The 26903-nt window shown below is 36.3% G+C and overlaps 3 protein-coding genes across 5 annotated transcripts in view; all 3 read right to left on the bottom strand.

Moving 5' to 3' along the window:
* LOC306864029 (UV radiation resistance-associated gene protein-like) overlaps positions 1–3832 on the bottom strand; it is a 108350-nt gene extending 104518 nt beyond the window's left edge. The window contains exons 1-2 of one of the 3 annotated variants that reach the window (XM_079407705.1): positions 3782–3832; positions 3485–3696 (exon numbers count right to left, since the gene is read on the bottom strand). In XM_079407705.1, the coding sequence (XP_079263831.1) occupies positions 3485–3592 (108 nt within the window). In that variant the 5' untranslated portion in view covers positions 3593–3696; positions 3782–3832. Of the gene's footprint in view, positions 1–3484 lie in introns of all 3 variants that reach the window. The other 2 variants (XM_079407703.1, XM_079407704.1) reach the window with 2 other exon arrangements.
* Positions 3833–5111: 1279 nt separating this feature from the next.
* On the bottom strand, positions 5112–14869 carry LOC306863884 (diacylglycerol O-acyltransferase 2). Its single transcript, XM_079407466.1, has 8 exons — positions 14577–14869; positions 13784–13912; positions 12600–12707; positions 12395–12465; positions 9990–10194; positions 8767–8941; positions 7951–8153; positions 5112–6434 (listed from the first exon to the last, which is right to left on the bottom strand). Exons 1-8 carry the CDS (start codon positions 14614–14616, stop codon positions 6280–6282), a joined length of 1086 nt encoding a protein of 361 aa, XP_079263592.1. The 5' UTR covers positions 14617–14869; the 3' UTR covers positions 5112–6279.
* A 4297-nt stretch (positions 14870–19166) lies between these two features.
* On the bottom strand, positions 19167–26162 carry LOC306863885 (2-acylglycerol O-acyltransferase 2-A-like; the record flags this gene model as incomplete). Its single annotated transcript, XM_079407467.1, has 6 exons — positions 19167–19321; positions 21026–21225; positions 21566–21740; positions 22018–22222; positions 25409–25587; positions 26069–26162. 6 exons carry the CDS (start codon positions 26160–26162, stop codon positions 19167–19169), a joined length of 1008 nt encoding a protein of 335 aa, XP_079263593.1.
* Positions 26163–26903: the final 741 nt, after the last annotated feature.

Genomic DNA, 26903 nt, shown 5'->3' with positions numbered 1-26903 from the left:
ACATAACATCACTGCCGCACATCGGGCACAAATCCACCGCTTTGAAGGAGCCAAGGGAAAAAGGAATTGGTAGGCATGGAAAGGTTAACCATAATAAGAGCTTTTGTAGGTTAAAAAGGAGGAAAAAACAAGAAAGAGACCCTATAAAACAGGTCTACGATGTGACCACAGAAAGGATGTTGCATAAATAAGCAGTCCACTAATTGGTCTTACAGAGGCCTTGTGTAATTTGACATGCTTCAGGTTCACCTGACCATGGAAGTGAACATTTCTTTTGTGGCGTTTACATAAAACAGCTAGATGGAACCGAATGCAGGGGGCACAAGATGTGTTCGAGTGACTCAGCATCTTAAAAACTAGCCGCTATAATGGCACAAGACACAAAAAAAAAACACAACTTGAGTCCCAAACACTCAAATAATTATGCAACCAGCATGTTTACATATAAAAGTCATTAAAAACTGGTTAGACTAACTCAAGGATGCATTCTGCATAAATCACTCCTTACTGTTAAAACTGATCCTAACCTACAGAGCACGGAGATGGAGAGAAACTCCAGAGTTACTGTTCACAATGGCCAGATTTAAAGGGTTAGTTCGCCCCAAAAATGAAAATTCTGTCATTAATTACTCACCCTCATGTCGTTCCAAACCTGTAAGACCTTCGTTCATCTTCAGAACCCAAAGTAAGATATCGAGGACTGACATGGACTATTTTATTGATGCTCTTACTACCAATCTGGGCCAGTGTTGCTGTCTATGCAGAGTTTGAAAGCTCTCGGTTGGATTTCAACAAAATATCTTAATTTGTGTCTTGAAGATGAACGAAGGTCTTACGGTATATTCACGCAGGGCGTCGGCGTCAACACTTGATGGAGAGTGTGTCTGAAGCTTGGTGCTGACACGACCGTCATAGTGACAACAGCCAATCGCATTACTTTTCTGGTATTGCATCAACGGGATTGGCTAGCGTCTCCGCTAGGGTATTTGCATAAGGCGATCTGACTGGATGACACCTGCGTTGGGGCTTGAAAAGTTTTCAACTTCTGCCATGAGCAATGCCACTGTAGCGATGCGACGGACCCACAATTCAGTTCAGCAATGCTTGACGTCACTCTATTCAAAGTAGACGAGAGGCGTTGACGCCAATAGGTTTGGAGCTACATGAGAATTAATGACAGAATTTTCATTTTTGGTTGAACTATGAACTATGCACAGGGTTACAGCCATTTCAATGAAACATTTAATCTGAGAGTTCAGCGCATTAAAGTCTCCACCTGACCCGCTTTCATCACAACCAGCCACAGAGAATTTCCGGCGCCACCCGTGAGGCATTAAATACTAAATCTAAATCATGGGATGCCCCACAGGATTATTGAAGCTACAGGAACAACACCACACTTTGTTCAGTCTTCCCCCATTTCTGTCTTTTTTCAGACAACAAAACACTGAGGAACATCCAGGGTCCCAGACTCTGAAATGCAAAGGTTCAGGGGTACAATTTAGTAGGTTAACAGGCTACTTAACTAGCACAGGAACAAACAAGCTAGTGTATGATCAACGTTCCCTTATTAGCTGTTTCACAGCTGTTTCAAACAGCTTAATGAAACCGAAACACCAAATCAAGCCAGACTTAATGCTGGAGTTGATATATTGCATCACACTGAATAGCAACACTCTTCTGCTGCACAACAAATGAACAGCGTTCAAGGGTGTGACAGAGGTCATCTGTAGTCGATCACAGTGGGCCTTTAGGACTTTGCCTCAAACAGCAAGAGAGTCACAAGTGACTGGTGTGAGTGCCAAAGTAATTGGTGTCATAACAACCATTTCCCGTGAAATGAAATTCAGACAGGTGCAACAAGCGCTGACAAGCCATTATCATGTGACAGAGACTTCACACGTAGTTTCATATTTCAGTTTGAGATAACAGTGATTTCCGTTTTTAACAAAAAAAAAAAACAGAACAGTAGATGACTATCATAAGAAAACAAGTTTCTGATAAAAATTGCAATTAAAATGTGATTTAAAAAAAGCTCCAGATTGGCAGTGATTGTTTGGCCAAAATTTTTTAGATTATATCTCAATATGACTATAAAACAATTATTATTATTGCAAATAATTATTACAGACAATTATTAGTACTACTATAATACTACTATTAAATTGCATTATTAAAGAAAATAAATATTACTATTGTAATATTTCCCTGTAAAATAAAAATGAGCATTTAATGTAAAACAATATATTAAAAATTATTATAATTTTATTGTACAGTACAAATATAAAATTACAATACAATTATTTATGAGTGTCTTAATTTTTTTCATTTTCAATGGTTAAATCACCAAGCTTTTTTAGCGGAAAAATACGGGGAGCCTTCTCTTTTGTTGAAATCAGCTGGTTTATAAGTACTTTTAATTGCACGTTTGGGAAGGCGGTTGGTGCATTTGATCATCGCAATAAGTCATACTGCAAATTTAATTAGATTTTGATTAATAATACAGCCCTACATAAAACCCTTGAAGCATGCAGATGTATTACAAGCATTGGTATAAACTGCAGCATTGGAATATACTACTGGCAACACTTCCATGTAAAAAAACTGAAATTAAAACTTCTTATATTATATTAAAAATCCGGTTTGAATATACCTGCAAGAAACCACTCTTTGCTTAAAGCCATGACACAACATGTTTGCACTTTGCAGCATTAAGTAATGCAACATTTCCCCACACAGGATGCCAAGTCGTCAACAGACACTGCTTAACAGGAAAACCTGTGATCCCAAAACACTTCCCAGGAACCAGTGATGTGATTAAACAGACAATCGCTGCAGGACATGACTATCATTCCACATAACTGAAATCTGCAATCAGATTCAGGGCATGTATGAGTGCTGTGTGTGCTGCAACACTGCAATTGTTACAACACACACAATCACAGCCTCTCTCATGTATTACATCAGCAGTACACAATATGCAATACTGTTTTCTGGTACTACTAAACTCTAACAAGAAACCAAGTGAACCAAACATTAATAACTAAGGTCTTTCTTTGTAGACCCCCAGAACAATTCTTAAAGTAAGACATAGTCATTTATGTCAGTGCTGTCAAAAAGCTGCAGTGAAGCACTGCTAACTCTATAAGACAGCACCACCACTACATTCCGAGCCATTTCCAAGGTCTTTAAAGCATGAATAATACATATTAGGATGCTGTCTGTCTATTTTGGATTTGTGTAGTAGTTTGGAGACCCACCTTGACAAGACAGCCAGACACTACACTGTATAACCGGTCTAGTATATTTATTATTAACAATGTCTTAATTATTGCTTCTCATATTTCTATTTCAAACTCCACTGCATTCATAAATGCTGACCAGAGCTTAAGTGGACATGGAGGCCCAATGTTATGATCATCCGGTGACATGTGAGATCCGCTAGACATTTAACCACTATAACCAGGCACATATGGAGGTGTACCTGTTGCGATGTGAGCTCCACATGCAGGACTCTGGAGGATGCTGCTCCGGGGTTGCTGCTGACAGCTCCGGCGGACACTGCGAGATCCCGACCAGCGATGGAGTTCATCCTTCTACGGTCGCCTCATTCAGCCATACAACTCAGCCCCATCGGCGAGAAACTCCCGCTCGCGAAGGTGTCAGTTTCCCAGCTTTCTTTGCAAACGTGCAGATCTGTAATGTAAAGTACAGTGAGCTACTGGAGTCCCTACGGCGGCATAAACAAAGTAAGTCTTGCCTAGGAAGCCATTACCGCGACCTTGATCGGCAAACCCTCGCATGATGCCTATTGGCTGAGGAAGCTGTCACTAAAATAGATGTTTGGTGACGTAAATGGATATTCTGAGATGATTGGTGGAGAGCTTGTCAATCAAGCGGAAAAGGGCGGGAGGAGGCCAGTAGAAACTCATGCTGCGCTCTGTGTTCCTGCAAATATGAGGAAGTGAGGGCCGTGTTTGAGTAACGTGCTCCCAACGGGCGGAGTGCTGTTCTCCCGTTAAACGCTATATCAGGATATCAGGAGCACTGCATAAAATGTATATTGTGCAATAAACTGGCAAACCGCCATGGTTCTTGTACTTATAAAACGACACAAAAAATTATTACAAATTAATTAATCTGTATATAACAATCATTTATTATTTGTATTATTATTATTGTTGTAGTTATTAAATAAAAAGTATATATTGAAGCACATGAGGGCGCCAATGCCCAACTTTACTAATTATAAGTCAACTCTTGAAAACCTAGTTCTTCCTGATTTTAAAAAAAATACAGTAAATTTGATATGGAAATAAATATAATATATATAATATAGACAATGAACCATTGGCCATATAATTTAAATATTTAAAATTAAACTTCTTAGATAAAATAGTAAAGCATAGAGTGACCTAGTCATTTTTGGACTATTTAGAATAACTCATCATCATAACTCTTTTATTTTATTGTTTTTATTTATTTGTTCTGTATATATATATATATATATATATATATATATATATATATATATATATGTGTGTGTGTGTGTGTGTGTGTAGTTTAAAAATCTTTTAATTTCCTGGATTTATTACTGCTTATAATTTTATAAGGCTGCATAAGGCTACATGTAGATCATTTTAAATACGTTAAGTTGGAGAATTTTACATTTGTGAAAGAAATATTGTAACATAAGTAAACAATAAGTGACCTAGATACAGTAAATAAATCAATATGTTTAAGCCATGTGCCCCACCTCACTAATATAAGCCAATCAAATAAGAGATCCCGGTTACACTTTTGTGCCAAAATGAGGATCCACCTTAGTTCCTTGGCCCCAAAAATTGATTTTTGTTCAGTGTAGTTCTGTGTTTATTCGAAAATAAATCATCAAAGTTTATTATTTGTTCAGAGAATACTGATTTTGTTATATATTGATTAAAGAACTATCTCACATGACCTGAGGATTTTGGACTAATAATCTGGAACTATTGCATAAATCTTTAATTTAAAAAAAAAACTAAGGTTGGGTTTAAAGACAGGAGTAGGTGAACATTTGCTGTTGTGTGTCAAGGTCAGTTTTGTGGCACAAAACAGGACAGACATAGTACTTTTCCATAAACGTTTATTCTGAAAATATATAAAAGTTTACTTTAAAGAATCAGGATTTCATAGACATCAATGACAACTGATATCAGAGATGGCAGCATTTATTGCATATTCACAACTTAAAAGGCAATTAGTCACAACTGTAAATCTTTGGTTAAATGTCAGCCTGTAAATGCTTATTCCCCACCAGTGAAAAGCTGCAGGTCCCCTGAATCCATTAAATAAACAATCACAGTAAAAACTTTAATATCTCAGGTTAAAAATTACTTCATACATACAATTCGGCACTTGAATTGAAGTTATTTGCTATAAAAAAAAAAAAAAGATTTATTTGATTTGGCATGATTTGAGGAGCATTTGCTTATTGAATGAATGCCTGATACTTGTAACTGGGATGAAATGTTAATGTCAAATAAGGGAAAACGGGCTGAAAACTGAACTTATCTGAAGGCTGCAATATTAGTAACATGTAAACTATTTGCTTGAGCTCAACAAAGCATGTGCAACTTACAGTGTATTTGCAAAATTAATACTTCTGTGGTAAATTATCAATTGTGTTGCAGAAAAAATGATCACCATTCATTAGCATTCCAATAATACTATCACACATTTACAGGTATTCATTATAATCTTCACCTTCTAGACTTCACTTTTACCGTCAATCTATGATCGTATAGGATTATTCCAACAAATGAACCACACTTTTGCTTCACCTCCACTCTTTGGTTACACAACCACCCTGTGATTTTTTTAGTGAGGCAGAACTCACAATAATTGCATTGCTTGTGCAGTAAAATAATATTATGGGGGCAAACAAAAATGTGCTTTTATCAAGTACAGCATTTAAATTAAACCTTAAATACATTACTTGTAAATGTATTGCCATATATTGAGGAATACATGTCCACCAGTTGTGAAATCTAGATTATATTTTGTGTAGCATTCGCTGTAGTATTTATTGCATAATGCCACCCAGTGGCAATAAGCAGAAGTAACACATTCTAGATTTGCTGCATCCCATGTGGAACAGTGCATTTCAGTAGAGTTTACTGTATTGAGTGAGTAGAAACAGCATTGATTTCTTTCACCTTCTCTGAACAGGCACTTTAGTTGGGAGGCAGACGTTCCAGAGTGTTCTTTTATACAGTTATTATCCCTCAATGCTGCCTTTCATTGAATTTGAAGGGTGTCACTTTCATTTAGACCAAAACGGGTCTTGTAATTGTCAAAGAGAGATTTGAGGGACCTGATGTACATGGCATGGTACATGTCTATGACATCCTGACTCGGCTCCTCGATTTTTGGAACCGTGATGGGTTCACCAACTGTAGAAAAAAAGCAACATAAAAAAAAATCATTCACAGACCATTCAACTCGAGTTAAACCAAGATCATGTCAACAAATGACTAAATTTTAACCATTAATGTGCTTCTGATGTCAGAAAATATCGAGCGTAAACTGAAAGAGCAGTTGTATCAACATAGAGACTGTCCTTGAACTGCATTTAACTATATGTAGGTTGTTTCATTATAACCCATGTAAAAAAGCTAGTAGGATTCAAATACTACTTTATTTAAATATATCTAAATATCAGCATGAAACCTGTAAATAATATCATATACATTTTGAATATATCATATTTTAAATACATCATATTTATTATTTACATATATATTTATCATATTATTATTTTATTTTTGATCAAATAAAAAGTTATAATAATTTAAGTAAATAAATATATATTGAACGCATTAATTTAATACACATTTGTGCATATACTGTACATATACATTTCATTTTTTTATGTTATTAATATTATATTTGCTTCATCAAAATCTATGTATCCACATGTACATGCATATTTAGTACATTATTTATTTTATTAATATTTATTGTATTTTATATACTTTATCAATCTCTAATAAGAAAATGAATTCTACCGTAAAAAATACGGTAGCAACGTTTAATTAAATACCGTAATTTCGTTAACTGATATAATCTTAATATACCAACCTATTAAAGTACTGAAATCTGTTTTGTTCCTTTGAAGTACACTGATAACCACCAAATGCAGATGATGATGAGAAAGTCACATGATGAGCCAAAGCCCATCACAAGCAACTTTTAAAACAATAGCATATACAGAAGGTGCACAGTGTCATTCACACAAGCACTAAACACCATCATGGTGAGACTCCTTAAACTGAAATATGCTATAAACATTAATTTAACAACATTAGATGTAACATACAACCCTAATAAACATAACTGATAAGAAAAAACTAAAAAGAAACAGTTATTTCAAAGAAAAAACGTCAAATTCAAACAGAATTTGAAATGGAACGCAGGGAATTCTGGGAACGTCAGTTTACGGTTTTTCCCTGTAAATTTTACAGGAACTTTCCGTTAACCATGTAACAGGTTTTTACCGTAGCATTTTCACAGTTTTTTACCGTTAAAATCACGATCATTTTTTACAGTGTATATTTGTAGCAATAGCCAACACTACATTGTATGGGGCAAAATTATCTATTTTTCTTTTATGCCAAAACCATTAGGATATTAAGTAAAGACCATATTCCATGAAGATATTTGATAAATTTCCTACCATAAATATATCAAAACTTCATTTTGCATTAGTAATGTGCATTGCTGAGAACTTCATTTGGACAACTTTAAAGGCGATTTTCTGAATATTTAGATTTTTTATTTTTTTTGCACCCTCAGATTCCAGATTTTCAAATAGTTGTATCTCAGCCAAATATTGTCCTATACCTAAACCATACATCAATGGAAAGCTTATTTATTCTGTCTTAACACATCAAACGTGGCATTACTCACCAACAGTAGTGATGGGTTTGCAATATGGTACAAAGCCCCAGGACTCAGGGAAGAACAGTCCACAGCCATGAAACAGGCAGGGGGCGAAACCTAAAATCTTTTGAAGTCTCTTTTGAACTGTACGCCACCAAGAGCCATCCTCAAAAATCAGCTGTTTGTAAACCTCATTCTCACCAAATGAGTAGACAGGAACCAGATCAGAACTGAAAGGGGAACAGGGGGTTAAAAAGTTTTTATAATGACAAAGAATGGCACCAGAGAAAGATACATTTTAAAACAAAAAGAGAATCTGCAATGGTTGATTTTACATTAAAAAAACAACTGTTTCAGTGTAATCGTGTCTTAAAATCCTGTGAGACAGTGAAAAATTTGCACTTTAAGAACTTGTTCAAAAGTGCTTATTTATTCTATAAGCTTCTATGAGATTTGAATAGTTGAGGATTTTCTCAGTATTATTATTGCTTTGTAATGATGTAGCTTAATTCAGAGCAAATATGTTGGCAGAGTTCTTGTTGTTTCTCTACATTTCTGACCACAAAATGCTGGTTTAATAGGCTACGTCACTCCAAACTGCTTTACTAACCCAACGTGGGCTTCTGAAGGCTTTGTGTTGCTTCACGTGTAACAACCCTGCCATTTACGGCTTGCCAAGAGAACCTTAACAGAACTGAATCAGAAAACACAGAAACTCAGGAAGCTACTACCAGCTAACATAAACCTAAACAGCATTATTGACTTGTTTTTGTGGAGTAAACCAGTATAGCTGAAGTAAACAATGCTGGGAAGGTGGCGAGGAAAATGATTTGCAGTTCTCACCCTTGCTTGAGGGCCAGTTTCACAAAGCCTTTGCGGTTTTTCAGCATGACGGAGTTTATTCCTGGAGCACAGTTCAGAGACTCTGCAGCCCCTCCGATCACGATGACCACAGCGTTGCCCGTACCGTTACTAGACAGGAGGTAGTCAATGGAGTTACGGTTTACTGGGCACATACCTGAGAAACAGAAGAGTCTTTGGTCAACAGTTTATACCAGGGTTCCCAAAATGGGGTTTGTGAAGGACCTAAAATCTCAGCGAGTCAAGTAGGTTATATGTTTAGGTCAAAATATTTAATTGAAAAAACTGTTGTTCGACCGACAAACATTTTTAAATCCGTGGTCTACGACTATGACTGTCATTGATCTTTTCTTATTCCTGCAAGAAAATTAACCATGGTTTTATTATAGCCAAGTAAAACTGTATTAACCATGTTTTTTTTTTTTTTTTGTGGATTGATTACCATTTGTATAACCACAGTTTACTGCAAATACTATGGTTGCAAATACCAAACTATGGTTAGTGTAGCAAAACCATAGTTTAGCTCAATTATTTTTATTTGTAGTAAAACCAATATAATCCCTTTGCTGAACAAACAACTGTTAAGTCTCACCCAGGGTAGTGCAATTTCTAAACAAATGACTCCTATGAGCCGGATATTTCTAGAGAATCAAAAATATACAGTGCAGCTAGTAAAGGCCGACTCATGAATGAACGGCTCTATGGTATGAACGGTTCATTTTAGCGAATCACAACAGCTAAAAACTAACTGTGAGAGGTGAAGAATTTATTGAATTTTATTACATTTAAATTATATTATATTATAATATATTGTATTATATTATATTATATTTATTGGAAATTGGAAATAAATATTTGACATTTTTTAAGAAACTATTGACGTTTATTTCTTATAATAGAGTGGAAGAAAAGTCTAATCTGTGGGTACATAGGGCAGGTTTCAACAGAAGGTCTTCAAAAATATTGACATCAGCACATGCAGGGCTGTGTCTCTCTACGCAATAGGACAAAGCTCAGAGGTCCTTGATAGACTACAGGATTCTTATCTACAGCACAGAGAGGACAAGTATGGCCTTCTTTTTAATCAGCCCAAAATGAACTTCATGCATTGAGTCGGTTTGATCTTCACTCAGTGTCACATGATGCAACTGCTTGCAATGAATACATGAAAGCTTTTATGCAGAAAATGAAACCGTTATATGTACCTCCAGACATCAGGTAATCCCTAAACAATGGCAAGCGGAAGTTTCCAGCTAATGTGGCCAGAGACGGCTTGATTCCAGGGAATATCTTGGAGAATCCTGTGGCCTCAGTCCCAAAGTTACAAAAAGCACCAAAACAGAAGATGCCATGAGGGTGATAGCCAAAAATGTAGTTTCGGCTGGGAAGAAGGTTATGTGTCTTGATGAGCTGCAAATAATCAATAAGAAAAATGTGATTAATTCAACTGCAAAGGCAAAATTCACAGTGGGAAATGATCAAATTAACTGATTAAACGCCATGTGAATATATATCTTGCATTAAACAGACCTATTTTTCTGGATTTAGGACAAAGGTCAGTAATGACATATTTTATCTGAATGCAATAAATGCTCTTTACTCTGACACAGTTACAATTACTGTACTGTGTGTGCATTATATTGTTCACGAACACATTTTCTTATCAAGAATTATCATTAAGCACTTTTCTGGTGTACTAATACATATTCTTTGCAGCAGATAATTAAGACAGTCTTGCAGCAGATACTAGCATGGAGCAACAGTTAGCATCTTAAAAGGAAGCAAATGCACTCAGAGTATGTACAGAGTGTAAAAGCTGCATAGCTTGTGTACATAAGAACAGCTTATTAATGGATGAAAAAACAAAGGTTTTAAGACAGATGCTGCGTCAAACGAGGTGGTATAACCGTCTGGAGGAGGCTTAGAGAAAGTCTATGGAATGTTTGCCTATGCCCTTGTTTTTGAGGCTCAAAACAACACCTCTTTGCCATACATAACTTAATTTTTATCACAGACAAATGTGTGTTGTGAGTGGTTACCATTGCTAGGAAATTGCTAAGATTTTCTACAGTCACATTAGCAAAATTTGATGTACAAAGCAGGCTCATTGTCTATAGTCTAGTGATGTATGAAGTCACTTTCAAAGCAGGCAGCTTTTTGTTGGTCAATGTGGCGAATTTGCATTTCAAACTTGAACCCGTTGCAAAATCTCTGGGCGGAAAAGTGAGAAATTCCCAATTGCATGGATTGGGAATGGCTGGAAATGACTGGATTACGCCCGTGAAAATTTGCCAAACAATGGTAAATGTGACCACACCCTTAAGTGTTTTTTACTGCATTGCTATACGATTGCTAGGGAATACTGGGTTGCCAGGTGTTTGCTTATTGGTCCGAGTCAAAAGCACCCAAGTTTTTTCTCCATAATATATATTTTTTTTTTATAAAATATCCAGTTATAATTGTATCTAGTTGTTAATGAACCCATTTTCTACACAAATTTGTTTGCAATAGGTCTGATTTTATCATTCATACACCTACTGAATTCTTCAGTAAGACCATTTTTGGTCTACTACTGGCCTTTTTTTTCTTCATGCTTATCATAATGCAGCTGGCATGCACTGTAACACTGGGTAAAGTGATGATCTCATCAAGTGACTAAAGGTAAACATCCAAAATAACTGGTACACACAGGGCACTCCTTTGAGTCCTGACTGACTCTCATACTGTATATATATATATTTAGGATTGACTGTGGTTTTGATTCAATATGAATGCTTTAAATTAACATTTGCATTAAATTAGTTTCTCAGGCCATGATTTATACTGTAGAAAAGTGTGTCAGACAGTTAAAAGATTTATTCTCTTTCATCATGCAGATATTCGTTTTATGATAATCTGTGTATGATAATAATGTCTGGCTCATAATTTAGTGCTAGTAAAGTTTCTGCATCACCTAGTTGTTGTACGAGGCCATGCATATAAGGCACAAGACAAACAGAAAAACAAGTGCTCAGTGATTAAGCTTCCACTGATCAGGATGAGCAAAGTCTATCAGTGCACTTACGACTCACAACAGGATCCATTCAACCCAACAGGAATGTCAAGCAGAGAATAGAACAGGACGAAACTAAAGGCTACATTTTTTATCTTTTCCCCTTTGCACCTAACAGAGTTATCACCTAACATAGGCTTTGATTCAGAAAGGATGGGGGCTGAAAATTCAGCTTTGCCATAATAGGAATTTTAAAATATAAAAATAGAAAAGGGTTACTTTAAATTGTAATAATACTTCACAATATCACTGTTTATATAAATGTAGGGTGAGCATTCTTTCAAAAACAGTAAATTTACCGACCTAAAGTGAAATGTCAAGATATTGAATGGAAAAGAGTATGTGAATATCACATGCTAGTAAATAATGATAAAATAATTTTTGTATGAGCTGTCCCTTTAAATGTATATATAAATGCTGGAGCATTGTTCTTTGAGATTTGCAAAGTCCATACATTCCATAATTCGACTCTGAGGATAATCTTTATTTGCATAATTGTTAGCTGTTCAGTGGTTAGGCCTTAAACTTTAATGTTGTATAAGACGTAAAGTCACTCACTCTTATGGGAAAATAGTCTCTAAAGTATTTCCACACAGTCCAGTTTCTCATCCAGGTTGATCTGCGGCCCCCTAAGATAAAGATATTGGAACATTAACAAAGAATACAAATGCAAACACCGTCACAACAAGCATCCTACACCTCTGAAAAGACTGAATCAGGAATGGTGTGCTTTACTCATAAAAGAGAAGACTGAAAAGGTTACCTTGTTTAGGGGTGTTCCAGTCATAGATGAGCCAGGCAGTGTAAATGGCAGCAATTACCCAGCAATCTGTGCAAAACATGTACATCAGCAGCAAAGAGCAGCCAATGCCTAGAAGAGCAAAAAGAGTATTTAGAGTTGACGTAAATTTGTAAAGCAAGCTAAAGATGCAGAAAGCTGAGATTTTAAACGAAAAGTTCACCCAAAAATGCAAATTTGCTGAAGATTTACTCAACCTCAGGTTATCCAAGATGTAGATGATTTTGTTTCTTTATCAGAACAGATTTGTAGAACTTTAGCATTACATCACTTGCTCTCCAGTGGATCCTCTGCAGTGAATGGGTGCCGTCAAAATGAGAGTCCAAACAGATGATAAAAACACCACAATAATCCACAAGTAATCCACACCACTTCAGTTCATCAATTAGCATCTTGTACAGCAAAAGCTGTATGTAAGAAACAAATCCATCACTAAGCCATTTTATCTTTGAATGGTCAATTCTAGCCAAAATACACCTCCATTATCCATAATAATCCACTACCTCCAGTGAAAAAATCCATCCCCTGTTGTCCTCTCAACTCAAAATCCACCAACATATTTGTTTAGAACAGTTTTGGACTGTTTTTGCATGTAAACAGTACTTGATCTGTTCAGATTTCTCTCCTGATTCAGATGAGACAACTTTTTCACTGGAGCAATATTATGGAGGACTCATATTTTAGCTGGAAGCAACATTTTGAAGTTCTCAATGATGGATTTGTTTTGTACAAACACACAGCTTTTCACTTCACAGGACGTTAATTGATGGACTGGATTGATTACTTGTGGATTATTGTAAAGTTTTTATCAGCTGTTTGGACTCTCATTCTGACGGCACCCATTCACTGCAGAGGATCCACTGGTGAGCAAACTATGTAATGTCAAATTCCTGCAAATCTGTTCCAATAAATAAACATTTACTACATATTGGACGGCCTAAGTTTGAGTAAGCTGCAATTTATTCATAAAAATTGTCATCCTTTTTTGGGGGTGGTGGGGGGGTTCATGAATGTTAAACTATTCCTTTAACATTCGTGAACACTGCAAGTAATCCATATGAGTTCAGTAAGGCAACACAATGTCCTACATTGTAAATTCTCTAAGCCGCCGACTAAAGTCTCTTAATGAACTTGACTGTTCCACTCACCCATGACAAGAAATGTGAGGACAAACTGCAGGACGGAGATGACCTGCACATGTTTCATGATCTTGGATCTTGTCAGCCAGGGGACGGAGGGCAGATCGTGTAAAGCCGAGAGGATGCTGGAGCCTGAGCCTATACAGGATTTCAAAGAAAATTGGAATTAACCAGCTTAATGTTGTGGGAATGCTTGTTCTCTAGATCAAGGTCTGTCTGAAGCCTATGAATAAATGGTGATATGCATATCATGACTGTGACAAACTTAGATGATGTCAATTGAGAATAGTGCCATTCGGGTTGTTTTTTGTGCATAAGACGTGATCTGATGCCAAATAACTTACAAAATCTCAGGAAAAAAAACAGTTTGATGATGTGTGAAATAACAAACTAATGACTCTTTGCTATTATATCCCAAGAATGACAGCACACAACCAACACCGTGATACTTCTAATTCATTTTTCACAAAACTTGAGCGACTTTTACATAGTGCAAAAACAGATAAGATGCAGTACTGAAGCACACAACCACACACTTCTCTTACAATCACTGAGATCAGATCACAAGACAACATAATCGAGTCCATCCTGACTGAAAATAACAACAAATATAAGACACACACTGCAAAGCAAGACACTGTAACACTTCTCTTCTTCCTTAACTAACTTAATTAGCCTATGTTTTTACAAACATATATAGCATATATATACATAGGCAACACATAAAACGTATACATTTAAAAAATGATAACACAAAATTTTAAATTAAAATGCAATTATTTCACAAAATATTTTGACATACCCTTTTTCACACCGGAATATGCAGCGAGTATGGTCTTCATGGTTGAGGGACGAATAATAATAAATTGAACAGAATAAATCTCGCTGGTGGAAGTCGCTCTACAGCATCCCTCTCTGTATGCGCCTCGGGGGGAGGAGCCTAGAAAGCGCTGTCAAACTAACTAGAACCGCCTTCGCTGTCAGCAATATTTTCAGACGAAAAGTTGTCAAGATTTTACTTCCATAAAATCTGTTCCTGACTGACGAATTTCGCCAGCCGGCAAACTTTCAATGATCAGTGCTGACTGAGATGGTTATCGCTTCATCTGATCTGGAGGTTTTAAAGGTCTGTGAAGGTAAACTAGACGGGGATGGGCGCCCAACCAATCAGATGGAGGGAACCTTAGCCCCGCCCCCAGGATTTATTGACCAATTGTCCACTCTTGATAAAAACATCATTATTCATTCATAAATCATTATTGCTCCTTTTTTTCCTCATATATTTCAACTTGCAGTATTTATACACCAAGACTGTAATATTCTATTAATAAAAATAACACTTTGTAGGTCATTATACAAAACTTCAATAGGCCTCAGAATTGAGAAACCAAAGGGTAAAAAAGTGAAACTAGTGAGAGATAGCAGCCTGCCAGATTGAAGGTCCATTAGGGACATTAACTGTTTCATAATTCGCAATTTTTCTTTTACACAACGCCACAGCCAGAGTTGCTGCTGCCAGTGACCTTCACTGGCCTGTTCTTCTTGCCAGGCTCGGCAGAGAGACCACTCACCTTTATCTCTGTCTGATCTGCAGCTTCTCAAGCATATTATCAACTGCTTGGAATATAAATATGTGTTATGTTTAGTGTATTTTATGTCTTTATAGCTAATACACAGTATATTGTTTTGCAAAATAGGCTATAATGTCTATTGTGCAATTTTTAACCCAGCAATCTGGGTTTTTAAAGTATTAATGTTTATGAAATAATTTTAGCCTGCTAGTTCTGAATAATATTTTATGATGTATACCTTGATATCTGATGTCACAGTAGGTAAAAACTGATAATAAGACAGTTTTAATGGGTACTGGGTATATGAAATCATGATCCACACTCACAAAAACAGTCTTCTTTTTACATTTTATTGTACATTTATCACCAATAGGGAAAAATCACAAACGTTATGGGTACTGGATGCCAATAATCAGCCAGTTTTGATGAGGAAATATATTCAGTCTAGACAGTAAATAACACAAGCTCACTGTAATTTGTACTGTATCTATATCAGAAGTCCATTTGGCAAAGCTCATTTAGCTGGTCTTTGAACTTGAATCTCTATTAGACAAATCCACATTTGTTGGCATTAATTGGTGTACATTGACATACAGTATGTCTCATATTCTCCTGAGACCCAGCTATGGAGTTTTTGCCTCTGTAGTGGACATTGTTTCAGTGAATTTCTCTGAGACCTCACATGTCACAGTTGTAAGTCTGTATGTCCTGTACAGAGCACATTCAGGGCTTTATAGAGATACTAAATGATTGGTAGTTTCACCAGGACCACACCCTCTCCTAGGTCTTTAAAGATGGCTAAATGTAATTTAGTGAAAAATTTGGAAATATGATTATATTTTGGATTATATTTGGAAATATTTAAATCTGAATAATTTTCTAATTGTTTGTCATAAAGCACCATCTCATGAAAATGTTATGGGTTTTCACATTCAAATATGACTTCCTGTTATGAAACAGGACATAATTTCATACATGTCCACTGTGGAGGACACCAGGACTAAAAGCATGTTTGTTATGCATTTTGGCAGACATAACAATTGAATAGGAAAATAAATTATATATCTATTTTGTTATGAAATATTAGATATTATTATGAAAATCTGGCCAATTATTACTCCCATTGTGACAATACTTTTTTCAACATGCTGTCCCAACAGCAACTCATTAATATGCAAATTAGATACAGTATAGATACACTGTGTTTAATGGGAAAACCAGTTTATGGAATTTTTTAACACATATTGCATAAAACAAAATGGTATATCAAATAATTTTTTTATATATTTTATAACATAGTTGTGTTTTAAAACAAACATTTTTTGCTTTTTTGATTCATGCCATTTTATTTTTAGAAAAACTTAGTCCTATTGTCCTCTACAGAGGACATAGAATAAAATATGAATAAAATATAATTTTTCAAAAATGTTAATTTTTATTTTTTTTATAATGCTCTAAACAATGTAATGACATGAAAAAAAACTAAATTCACAAAGCTTTTTTTTGGGGGGGGGGTCTCAGGAGGATATAATCTGAAGATCAACAGAGATCATGTTTTGCAGCATCTTTATGAAATATTGTTTTTCTTCTTTCTTGGATTGTTTTCTTATTCATCAGCAGAAGTGGAAAAACAGAACAGTATTCTTACAAGTGTAGGATTGTTTTGTCCTTTGCAGTAGCAGTCATCCACACTGCATGTTTTTACCCACTGGTGCAGATAAGGTGTTGCTGAAATGATCAAATGTGTACTAAGCATCCAATCTACTTGTACTTTGCTCTTTTGTTCTAAAAAATAACAATTAGTGATAATATCAGATTTTCACATAGGAGACATCTCACATAAAGATTTTGATTGGGCAAGAAAATCACAATTATTAGAATAGGGAAAATGAAATTCATTTGATTTTGGACTGGAGATATGATGTAAATACATCTATACAAATTAATTTCCATTGGGTTAAATTCATTTTTCTGTGGGTGGAAAAGCACACCAGAAATCATATGAAATAGTAATGCATACATATAGTTTATAGACAATTATACATATAAATGATCAGTTCTATTGTGAAACATTAATAAAAAATCCATATATGAGGTATGGGAGACTCATGTTATGCAGACTATCTTATTAAAAGAGACCTGACAGGCCAAACCTGATGTTACACAACTGTTTTTCTTGAACACAAAATGAGGATCATAATAGGATAGAAGTACACAAATGCCCCAGAAATCCCATATGTTTGTAGACACACACCTCCACAGCCTGTCACACACACACATGGAAGCATGCATATCAAGATGCACGCAAAGATTAACAAAGATTCCAGGTATAGTCCTGTCATGTGCTGTGAATCTCTTTCATTTGAGAGCAACTGTCTTTGCTATCAGACCTGCTTTAAGACCACTGATGCCCTTTGGAACCTCTAAAGAACACGTGTTAAACCACTGTCCTGCAGAGTTTAGCTAGTTATCCTGGAGACTTTGATTAGCTGGTTAAGTGTGTGATCGGGAGAAAGAAAAAGAGATGGGAGGAAAAATTATATTATAATGATTATAATGATTTTGCATTCCCCAAAGAAACAAACAAACAAAAGAAAATAAATTTGCCCTTGGCCATTTGAATTTAAGCGTTGTACATTTGGCCATCTTTAAATAGCCCCTCAGAATGTTATCAAAGGGCATATGAAAAATAATTCAGTGCATGTCCAATTCGTCAGTGCAAGAGCCGAAGCTTCCAGGTTAGTGAAACACCCCCTTACCTCCCCTCTAAACCCACCATTCACGTACGAGATCCGTTAGATTTTTTTTACCGTAACTTACTGTAGAGTCATAACAAGGGTTTACCTTCGACCCAATATTTTCATGCATTTCATATTTGCACTATTTTTAAACCAATGACAGCAGCCCGTCAGTTTAATGACTTCCATGTCTTCCATTTCTTAGGTCCAGTGCTGACCTTCAGTTGTGATGTCTGTGTCTGTCTCTGTCCAAGTACAATGGTCGAAGCCTGATTTATCCGGTGTAGACATCTGTTCAGCCTGTGATAAATGCGTGTGTAGTTGGCCTGGTTGTGGAGAAATGTGTCCTTTCTGGCATGACTAAGTCTTTTCTAGACCAGTGTGCATTGTGAAACAGGTCTGACCATTGCATGGTGTAAGATTTGACCCAAATCATCCCTTAGGACAAAAATAGCCTCAAGGGGCAGGGATGAATTTGTCAATCTGTCTGTCTATCTGACGTCAAGACTTTCATGTTTTACACCATCAGACGTATACGTTTCATCTTAACTTTGTCTTACTACATGTTGTAATGGCTAAAGACCTATACACTCCAGTCCTCCTGAGAGATGCAATCGTGTTTTGGAGTCAGTGGAGAAGCTTTACTGTCTCTGTGTCCCGAGTCATTCAAACAGACAGAGTAGTAAAACTGGTGCAGATTTATTCAGACTGCTTTAAAGCACATTCAGTAGAAAATACACTGTAAAAGTTATTACTTTTGTTGATGAAGTCAGTTTGCATTAGCCATATTACATAATATTTCTGACTTGATTTAAAGCATAAAGAAAATTTCCCTTACGTGAAGAAGAAAAAATTTTTTTTGCAATGTTTGGTACATGTGAAAGAATGAACTGCTTTGAATTACACATTGCATTTATCAGGAAATAAAAATTCTGCATTACATTCAACAACTGGTAAACAACAGCAATGGTTTAAAAGCTGACAATATACAACTGAGACTAAACTAGACATATATAACTGTCTATCTGTCTCTTTCTCATAAACACATACGTACACAATCTCAGAGTTGCTTCAGTGATCCTCTCACTGGAACAGCAGGTGAGCATCTTCAGCTACTCCATAATTTCCTTTGTGTTCTTCAAACAGACGGCTGAGTTCATCCATGTAGCGCTGGTGAAACACATCCAGTTCTTCTGCTGTTGGTTTCTCGTTTTTCTCTACTGGAATTGGCCGACCCACTTGGAAAAGACAGAAAGGACTGTTAAAATATTTCCTTCAATGAACACACAAAAGTGAAGGGACTTTGAAAGCATTTGTTGCTGTGGATAAATGAATGGAGAGACAGACAGACAGACAGACAGACAGACAAACAAACAGACAGACAGACAGACAGACAGACAGACAGACAGACAGATAGATAGATCTCGGAGGCCCAGCAATCAATTCATCTCACATTTGCTGATATGACTGTATCTGGCAGTTCTCTAGGGTTGTTAAAAAGCAAATACCATGCTTTAACGTTCCAGGTTTTGCAACAGTTTGGACCTGCTTACAGTAGTCTAAAAGTGGTGAGAGATAAGACTTGTGCATTGGTACAGTACAACAAATAAATGGCTAAGAAATGACAGGTATTCAGAAATGAGGAGGTAGTCACACAGATTCAAAATATGGTTTTAATTTACACTTACCCATAGAAAGAAAAATCAAAAGTGAGATCTCTTTAACATCTCAAATATTTCTCCTAGACAGAAATTAGGTTATTTTAAGATCGAATTGAGGTTTTTGCTCGGGTCTCCTGCTTCTCAAACTTGTCTCCTGAGACAAAAACTCTAACACTCTCACAATGGTCTCCTTTGAAGATTTAAAAGAGATCTCAACAACATCACACACTGTGCTCAGATATTTCTCCTAGGCTAAAGACTCTGGTGGTCTCATATTTATCTCCTGTAAAGCTTTAGAAGAGATCTCAACTTTACAAAGTGTGCATCAAGTCAAGTACTTGAAAGGCATTAAATAAAGGGGGGAAATCATAAATTCAGAGATAAAGGCTATATTGAGAGAGATATTATGCAGAAATAAGGATAATGTTACTTTTTACAATGTTTATAGGCACATCATTTGTTGTTGGAAATAGTAATTTACCGGAAGATTTAATCAAAACTGATTTTACAGAAAATGTAACCCTGGAGCTTTCTTTGCTGAAAGGCACATAAATGGCTTATGACTTGATTATTAATTGACTAATCTGATTATTAATATATAATATGGTAGGAATGTTTGAGCTCATATTGAAGCATTTGACTTGGGGCACACTTTGTAAAGATATTGAGATCACTTCTGAAATTTAGAGGAGACAAATGTGAGAGCTCTCGAGTCTTTAGCTAAGGAGAAATATCTGAGCACAGTGTGCGATGTTGTTGAGATCTCTGCTAAACTTTTTAGGATGGGTTCGAATCCAGCTAAAGGTACTTTCCTGTTCAATTCTCACCTGTTCAACTGTCTCCTGTTTCTACTCCTACTGTCCTGACTATTAACAGTGAAAAACCCCATTGCAAACAAAAAAAGCAACCTCTGAGCAGTAAAACATTTTTATAGTGTTATAGTGGAGTCTTGCAAGAGATTACAGCAAGACAATAAAGAGATCTTTATAGAGATTGCAGCAAGACGATAAAGAGATATTCTATGTTTCTTCCACCACATTCTCAGTTTTGACTCTTTTTTTCTCAAATATTTGTCATGTCTCATTTGTGTCTACTTCTATTTCTCTTAAGGAATTTTAGGAGAAACATCTGAAATGCTGTTGATACTAAAATGAGAGATATATGAGAATCTAATCTAAGTCTCCTGAGCTTAGGAAAAGCAAACACTGAGCAATACATTTTTCCTATGGGTAACCTTGATCTGACATCAATGATATTTGATTAACATCAGGCTGCGCTTACCAACAGTGTTGATGGGTTTTCTGTAAGGCATTAAGCCGAAGCTGTACTGGAAAACTCCTCGTGCGTGGAAGAGAGGCAGAGAAATGCCCATAATGTGTTGCAGGCGCTCTTGAATATATCGCAGCCAGGTGCCTCGAGGGTTCTCCACCTGATCAAATACCTCATTCTCTCCAAAAGAATACATAGGAACCAAATCTACACTGGAGGAGGGGGAAAAAAAGGATTTTGCTGTCTTTGATAAAATGTATGAACAAACAAGTGAGAAATGTGTATGTCAGAGATAATGTACTATACAGTCATTATTACAAAATAAACCCTGACAAGTAACAGATTAAATAAACATATATTAAATGCTCATATAAATAATAAATTTCTGCAATTTTATTCCACCTTATTACATTTTTTCTTTTCCATTTGTACACTTTCTTAATCAAATTCTTTAGCTTGGGTGACAGAGCCTTTCATAAATTCAGCACTATTACTAGCTACAGGAAGTTGCCCAAGCGTGTATTTCAGAATTGGCTGACTGTGGCCGCTTACCCATGCTCTATTGCAAGCTTAATGAAGCCCTTCTTATTGGCCAGGTGAACAGTGTAGTTACCAGGATGGGCATCCAAAGCCTCAGGGGCACCGCCAACTGCAATGACCACAGCGTTCCCACCTCCCTTCTGCCGGAGCAGATAGCTGGCACTCTCCTTGTCCGATGGAACCAGGCCTGGAACACACACACATTTTTTAAAAGTTAGAACAGCTGGTGTAGCGGTCTGTAATAACAGCTCAGAAAAAAATAACTTTACATTGCCAAAATAAAATGATAAATGTACATCATGTTATTTATACACATTTTGCCTTGTGTAAATAGTAAAACAATAGCTATATAAAATAATATGTTGAGGCACTTTACATCTGAAAGATTGTGGTCTCTGTGATAAGGTTTGTCTAATGTTAATAAATATACATTTTTACAGTATTCTATGATCAGGTCAACTGACCTGCAGACATTATGTAGTCTCTGAAGAAGGGTGCTCTGAACCAGAGAGGCAGCATGAGAAGGTTGCTTCTCAACCCAGGGAAGAGTTTGCTAAAGCCTGTCGCCTCCGTGCAGAAATTTGTAAATGCACCAGCCACAAGAATACCATGAGGATGGAAACCCAGCACATAGTTCTTCCTAGGGTCCAGATCAGCTGTCTTCACCAGCTAGTAAAGAGACAAAGAAGTTAAATAATTTAAAGAATGTAAACAAGTTTGATTAGGTTCCTTTCATTTATTACAAAAGGCCAGCTGTTAAGGTCAGTGATCATGTGCTGTTCATGTGCAGTGCAGTGCTGTATAGGGCTTTATAATGACCTTTCACACTGATCTAGGATCTGTTAATACTTAAACGTTTACACCAATCACCAGACCGAAAGCGTCATCAGAATACTAAAGCGATTTATCAGCAACACAGAACATCAACAATCAAATCTCAAGCCAGATTTGTATGTGTTTGAGGTAGGGTTTTGTAGCTTTGGCTTGACATTAACAAATCCAGGAATTTCCTAGAACCACAATCGGAATCTCCAACAGTTTTTTCAAGAATAACAAAATAGTTGTTCTCTAAGAAAAAGATGAACTGCACTGTCAGGGCAGCATGAAGCACATTTTCATACATTAAGTGAAAATTCTTCTTAAATAGGCCTATTTAAGGGGGGAGGGGGGGTAGAATAGGCTATCCTTCACGCATAGCATATTCCTCAAAGAGAAAATACAGCTGAGCAATATCATGGTTATGTTAATTCAGTCCTATGTTGCATTTTTGTAACAAATGATATTATACCTGTGCATTCTTGCCACTTCAGAAATATGAACAATATCAGTTCAAAGTCACAGCCGTTTTCACACAGAGAGACACAGGCATTAGAATGGGGGAAAAAATGTAAATCCATCTCGAGACCTTTTTTTTTTTTTTTTTTAAGTTGGGTTTCTTTAACTTTTTTAAGAACGCGAGATTCTGCAAAAGACGTGATTCGAGAGTACAACGGTCAAAGATCAGGTCAAAACGGTCTGTCTTGACATACAAAAAACCTTTGAAAAGTAGTACAGTGTAGCCCAGTCTTGTTTCATAGCCAACTGTTGTATTGTTATAATGGATTATATACTCGGAATTCGTGCTCTGCATTTAACCCATCCAAGTGTACACACAGTAGTGAACATACACCCGGAGCAGTGGGCAGCCAATACTGCGGCGCCCGGGGAGCAGTTGGGGGTTCAGTGCCTTGATCAAGGGTCTCACCTCAGCCGTGGTATTGAGGGTGGAGAGAGTGTTGGTTATTCACTCCCCCCCACCTACAATCCCTGCCGGACCTGAGACTCGAACCCACAACCTTCGAGTTACAAGTCCAACTGTCTATCCATTAGGCCATGACTGCCCTACAATTATACAGGTACAATTATAAAATAATTTCAGCTCAAATCAATATTTCATGTCCACGTATTTATTTTTGTCGCTTAGCCATACAATAATTATAGGCCTACACTGAAAAAAAACTTTTGAGAAAACTCAAAAATCTGCTGAAGCTGGTTGCCTTACATTTTTAAGTTTGCTCAACTTTATTTTTTACAGTGTAGCCAGTCATTAATACTAGGCAAATGAATGCCTATGTCACAAACAATATAACATAATTTACCACTTTGTTTATTGGTCTATGAGTATTTTGCACATGAATATTACCACTGTGTGACTGCTAACTAAATGTCTATTGCTAACAGTAACTAACCAGATATAGGGATGGGAAATGAAGTAAAGGTAGCTCTCATTGCACAGCTGACATTTATGGTTTTATCAGGCTAGAAGTGTAAACGATTGATGCCTCTAATCACACGCTGTTGTCACTGAAGGGTATTATATGAGATAACATTTATTCTCATCACAACATTTATTAAGACAGTAGTGGTGGTAGGTTCTTGATAACTCGGACACGGTTTTCTTTTAAGAAACTAAATTCCCACAGTGTCACCTTCAATATTCATGTGCATAAGCAAAGGTTTGCTTTTTCCAAGATCCCTGATCTGCTTTCAGATTAGGAGGTTGTGTAAGTATATAAGGTATCAAAATAACATATATAACTATTGCATTGATTCTTTAAGTTGTTAAGTTGTTTTGATAGGTATTTTTGTCTCCCTTCAAGATCATGGCCATGACCCTTGTATTGAACAGGGGTTTAAGCCCCCCAGTGTTTACAGTTACTCATTCACTCTGAACACAGTGTCTTCTGAGGCCATCTCGATTGTTCAAAAGGTGAAAAGACTGTCATTACGGACAGATACATATAGATTAGACACATTAATGTATCAAGGGTTCAACTACCAAAGCGATAACATTTCCCTGAGACGCTAATCAAATCAGTGTAGTTTTGATGTGGCACTGACTGTTGAGAAAAACAAAACATCATCAACAAGAGTACAAAGTATAGCAAGGTTGGCCACTAAAATACTGTAGTACTTCTCAGTTTAATTGAAATTTTCCAAATACAAAACGTATTCCAAAAAGTTATTTGCATGTTATTTTAAAGACAAAATCTGCAGTATAAATTTCTCTAATGAATGTTAGTGCACTCAACATTAAATCTCAGATGCATGAAAAATACACACTGAATTATTCAAAAGTTTGGGTTGTTTGTACAAATATTTCTTTTCAAGAATACTTGATGAATAGAAAGTTCAAAAGAACAGCATTTATTTGAATTAGAAATGTAAAAATGTAAAAGTTACTGTCACTTTTGATCAATTTAATGGGTCCTTAAAATCATTCCGATGCTTTTTTCTTTTTCTAGAATAATGTGTTTTGTGAGAGGTCCAGCAACTTAAAATGTGTGATATTTAAAATACATTCCTACAAATAACATATTTTAAACACCACAATGATATAATAAAACAAGACACTGTTTTAAATGCTAACATGAGCTTCTTCAAATTCTGCAGAAAGGTATGGATGCTGGGCGTTGCACCATTTTCAAAAAACGAATAGGCACCAGATGGCAGTGTTACATTGTTCCCTCATTATTTAGGCCTGCAAATCACTGTTTGTCTGTTCATATAAATGTTTCAGCCTTGTTTTTCTCTCTGGAGCATCAATGTGTTGGTTTCATTTGGTAAAAGAACTATTATACTGATGTTTGTTTATGCAAATGATAGACAGCAAAACGAATGACAACAAAGAAAGACACCGTTGATGCATATAATGTCATTCTGTGTTTTAGGCTACAATTTAAACCCCAACTTTCTGAATTGACTGGCCAAGTTAAGGTAGTTCATGTGACACGGTTCAGTGACAAAATGCTATTTAAATGGTCAAAACAGCCAAGAGACATAGCTTATTATTCTTCAATAGATCCGCCCACTCACCTTTATAGGGAAATAATCTCTCATGTACTCCCACATGCGCATTTGGCACAGATAGGGCACTTTTCTACCTCCTTGTGAAGGTGTATCCCAATCGATGTACCACCAGATGGCATAAAGCACGCTGATGAGCCAGAAACGAGTGAAGAGTAGCAAGAGGAACAGTATAATACAGAGGGGGGCTGCAAAAAATGATAATAAACAGACAGATGCATTAGACACAAATGCACAGACTGAAAGAAAACACATCAGCACAAATGCATTTACAGTAAGGATCTTTCACACTGAAGACTTTGACCTGGACGTTTCAATATACCTTAGTGCTTTGATAAAGGCCTACATAGTCATAGACAGAAGAAAATACATTTGCTAGAACATGTTTTCAAAACACAGTGATGTGCTTTCTAGAAAGAGACATTTGTTGCAATATCTTTCTTTAATTAAAAACTCTGTAAAAGGTATTTACAGACTTGCAAGACTATAAAAGGTATATTGAGTAGCTCTTTAGATTGTGTGAAGTCTGACTTTAAGTATATGTAATTTAACTTAAAATGCAGTGACTATTGCAGTATGTGTAAGAGACAGAATACAGACTGTAATCTAATTCAAGGTCAACACTTGATGGCTTTGCAAAGAGACTATAATAAAAGCACACGCACTTACCGAGTGCCAGGAAAGAGAAGACCCACTGCAGTACGACAGCAGTCTGGATCCTCCTAACCAGAGGCACATCAACCGGAGCAAAACGAATCTTCATGTCTAAACCAGAAGACAGCAAGAATCGGCGAGCGGCCGAGAGACCAGCACAGCGCTAGGATCTCCACTCTGAGGTCAAAGTCTGACACCATGTCTTGGTCTGCTTCCCTCCTCCTTTCATCAGCTACCTTATCTGATAAATTCACTGCAAGTGATAGGATTATACACCAAGAGTACCTTGATATTACACCATTAAGACTTTTGACCCTGGAGACAAAGGGCTGTGCAAAATTAGACCTTACAACAGGAACTGATTTGCATGTTATTTTGATATATCTGTATATGTATGTATGCTTGAATATATATATGTGTGTGTGTGTGTGTGTGTATGTGCGTGTGTGTGTGTGTGTGTGTGTGTGTTCATTCAAATAATCTACATTGAAACTGATTATTTGTTATTAGTTTTAAGTCCTTGCCGCTGTTGCCTTTGGCTTGCTTATTTGGGGACACTTGGCTGATTGCACAGACATTATTGAAAGAGAGCTGAACTGGATGATGTCAACACTGAATCACCAATGAACTGACTTTAACTGGAAAAATGAATTGTTAATGTCCTCTTGCATTATTGACAAACTATTTTCCAGTTTGACTCTGTAAAGCTGCTTTGACACAATCAGTATTGTATAAAGTGCTATGTAAATAAAAGTGACTTGATTTGATTTTATATACTGTAACACTTACATTTATGTATAACAGCTGGTTCATTTTTTTATTTTTTTTTTACTTCTGCCTCATTTTAAAG

This window comes from Barbus barbus (assembly GCF_936440315.1).
Source record: "Barbus barbus genome assembly, chromosome: 45".
Lineage (NCBI taxonomy): Eukaryota > Metazoa > Chordata > Actinopteri > Cypriniformes > Cyprinidae > Barbus > Barbus barbus.
The sequence above is the reverse complement of the archived record's forward strand: the minus strand, read 5'-3'. Positions and strand labels throughout refer to the sequence as shown.

What these genes read in the sequence shown, in the direction of transcription:
- LOC306863884 (XM_079407466.1), bottom strand. Translation starts at nt 14,616, where the DNA reads ATGAAGACCATACTCGCTGCATATTCCGGTGTGAAAAAGG. An exon ending in GGATTACCTGATGTCTGGAG is followed by an intron (nt 8,942 to 9,989) that starts GTACATATAACG and finishes TCTGTTTCTCAG; the next exon opens with GTATGTGCCCAGTAAACCGT. An exon ending in CAAACCCATCACTACTGTTG is followed by an intron (nt 6,435 to 7,950) that starts GTGAGTAATGCC and finishes TTTTTTCTACAG; the next exon opens with TTGGTGAACCCATCACGGTT.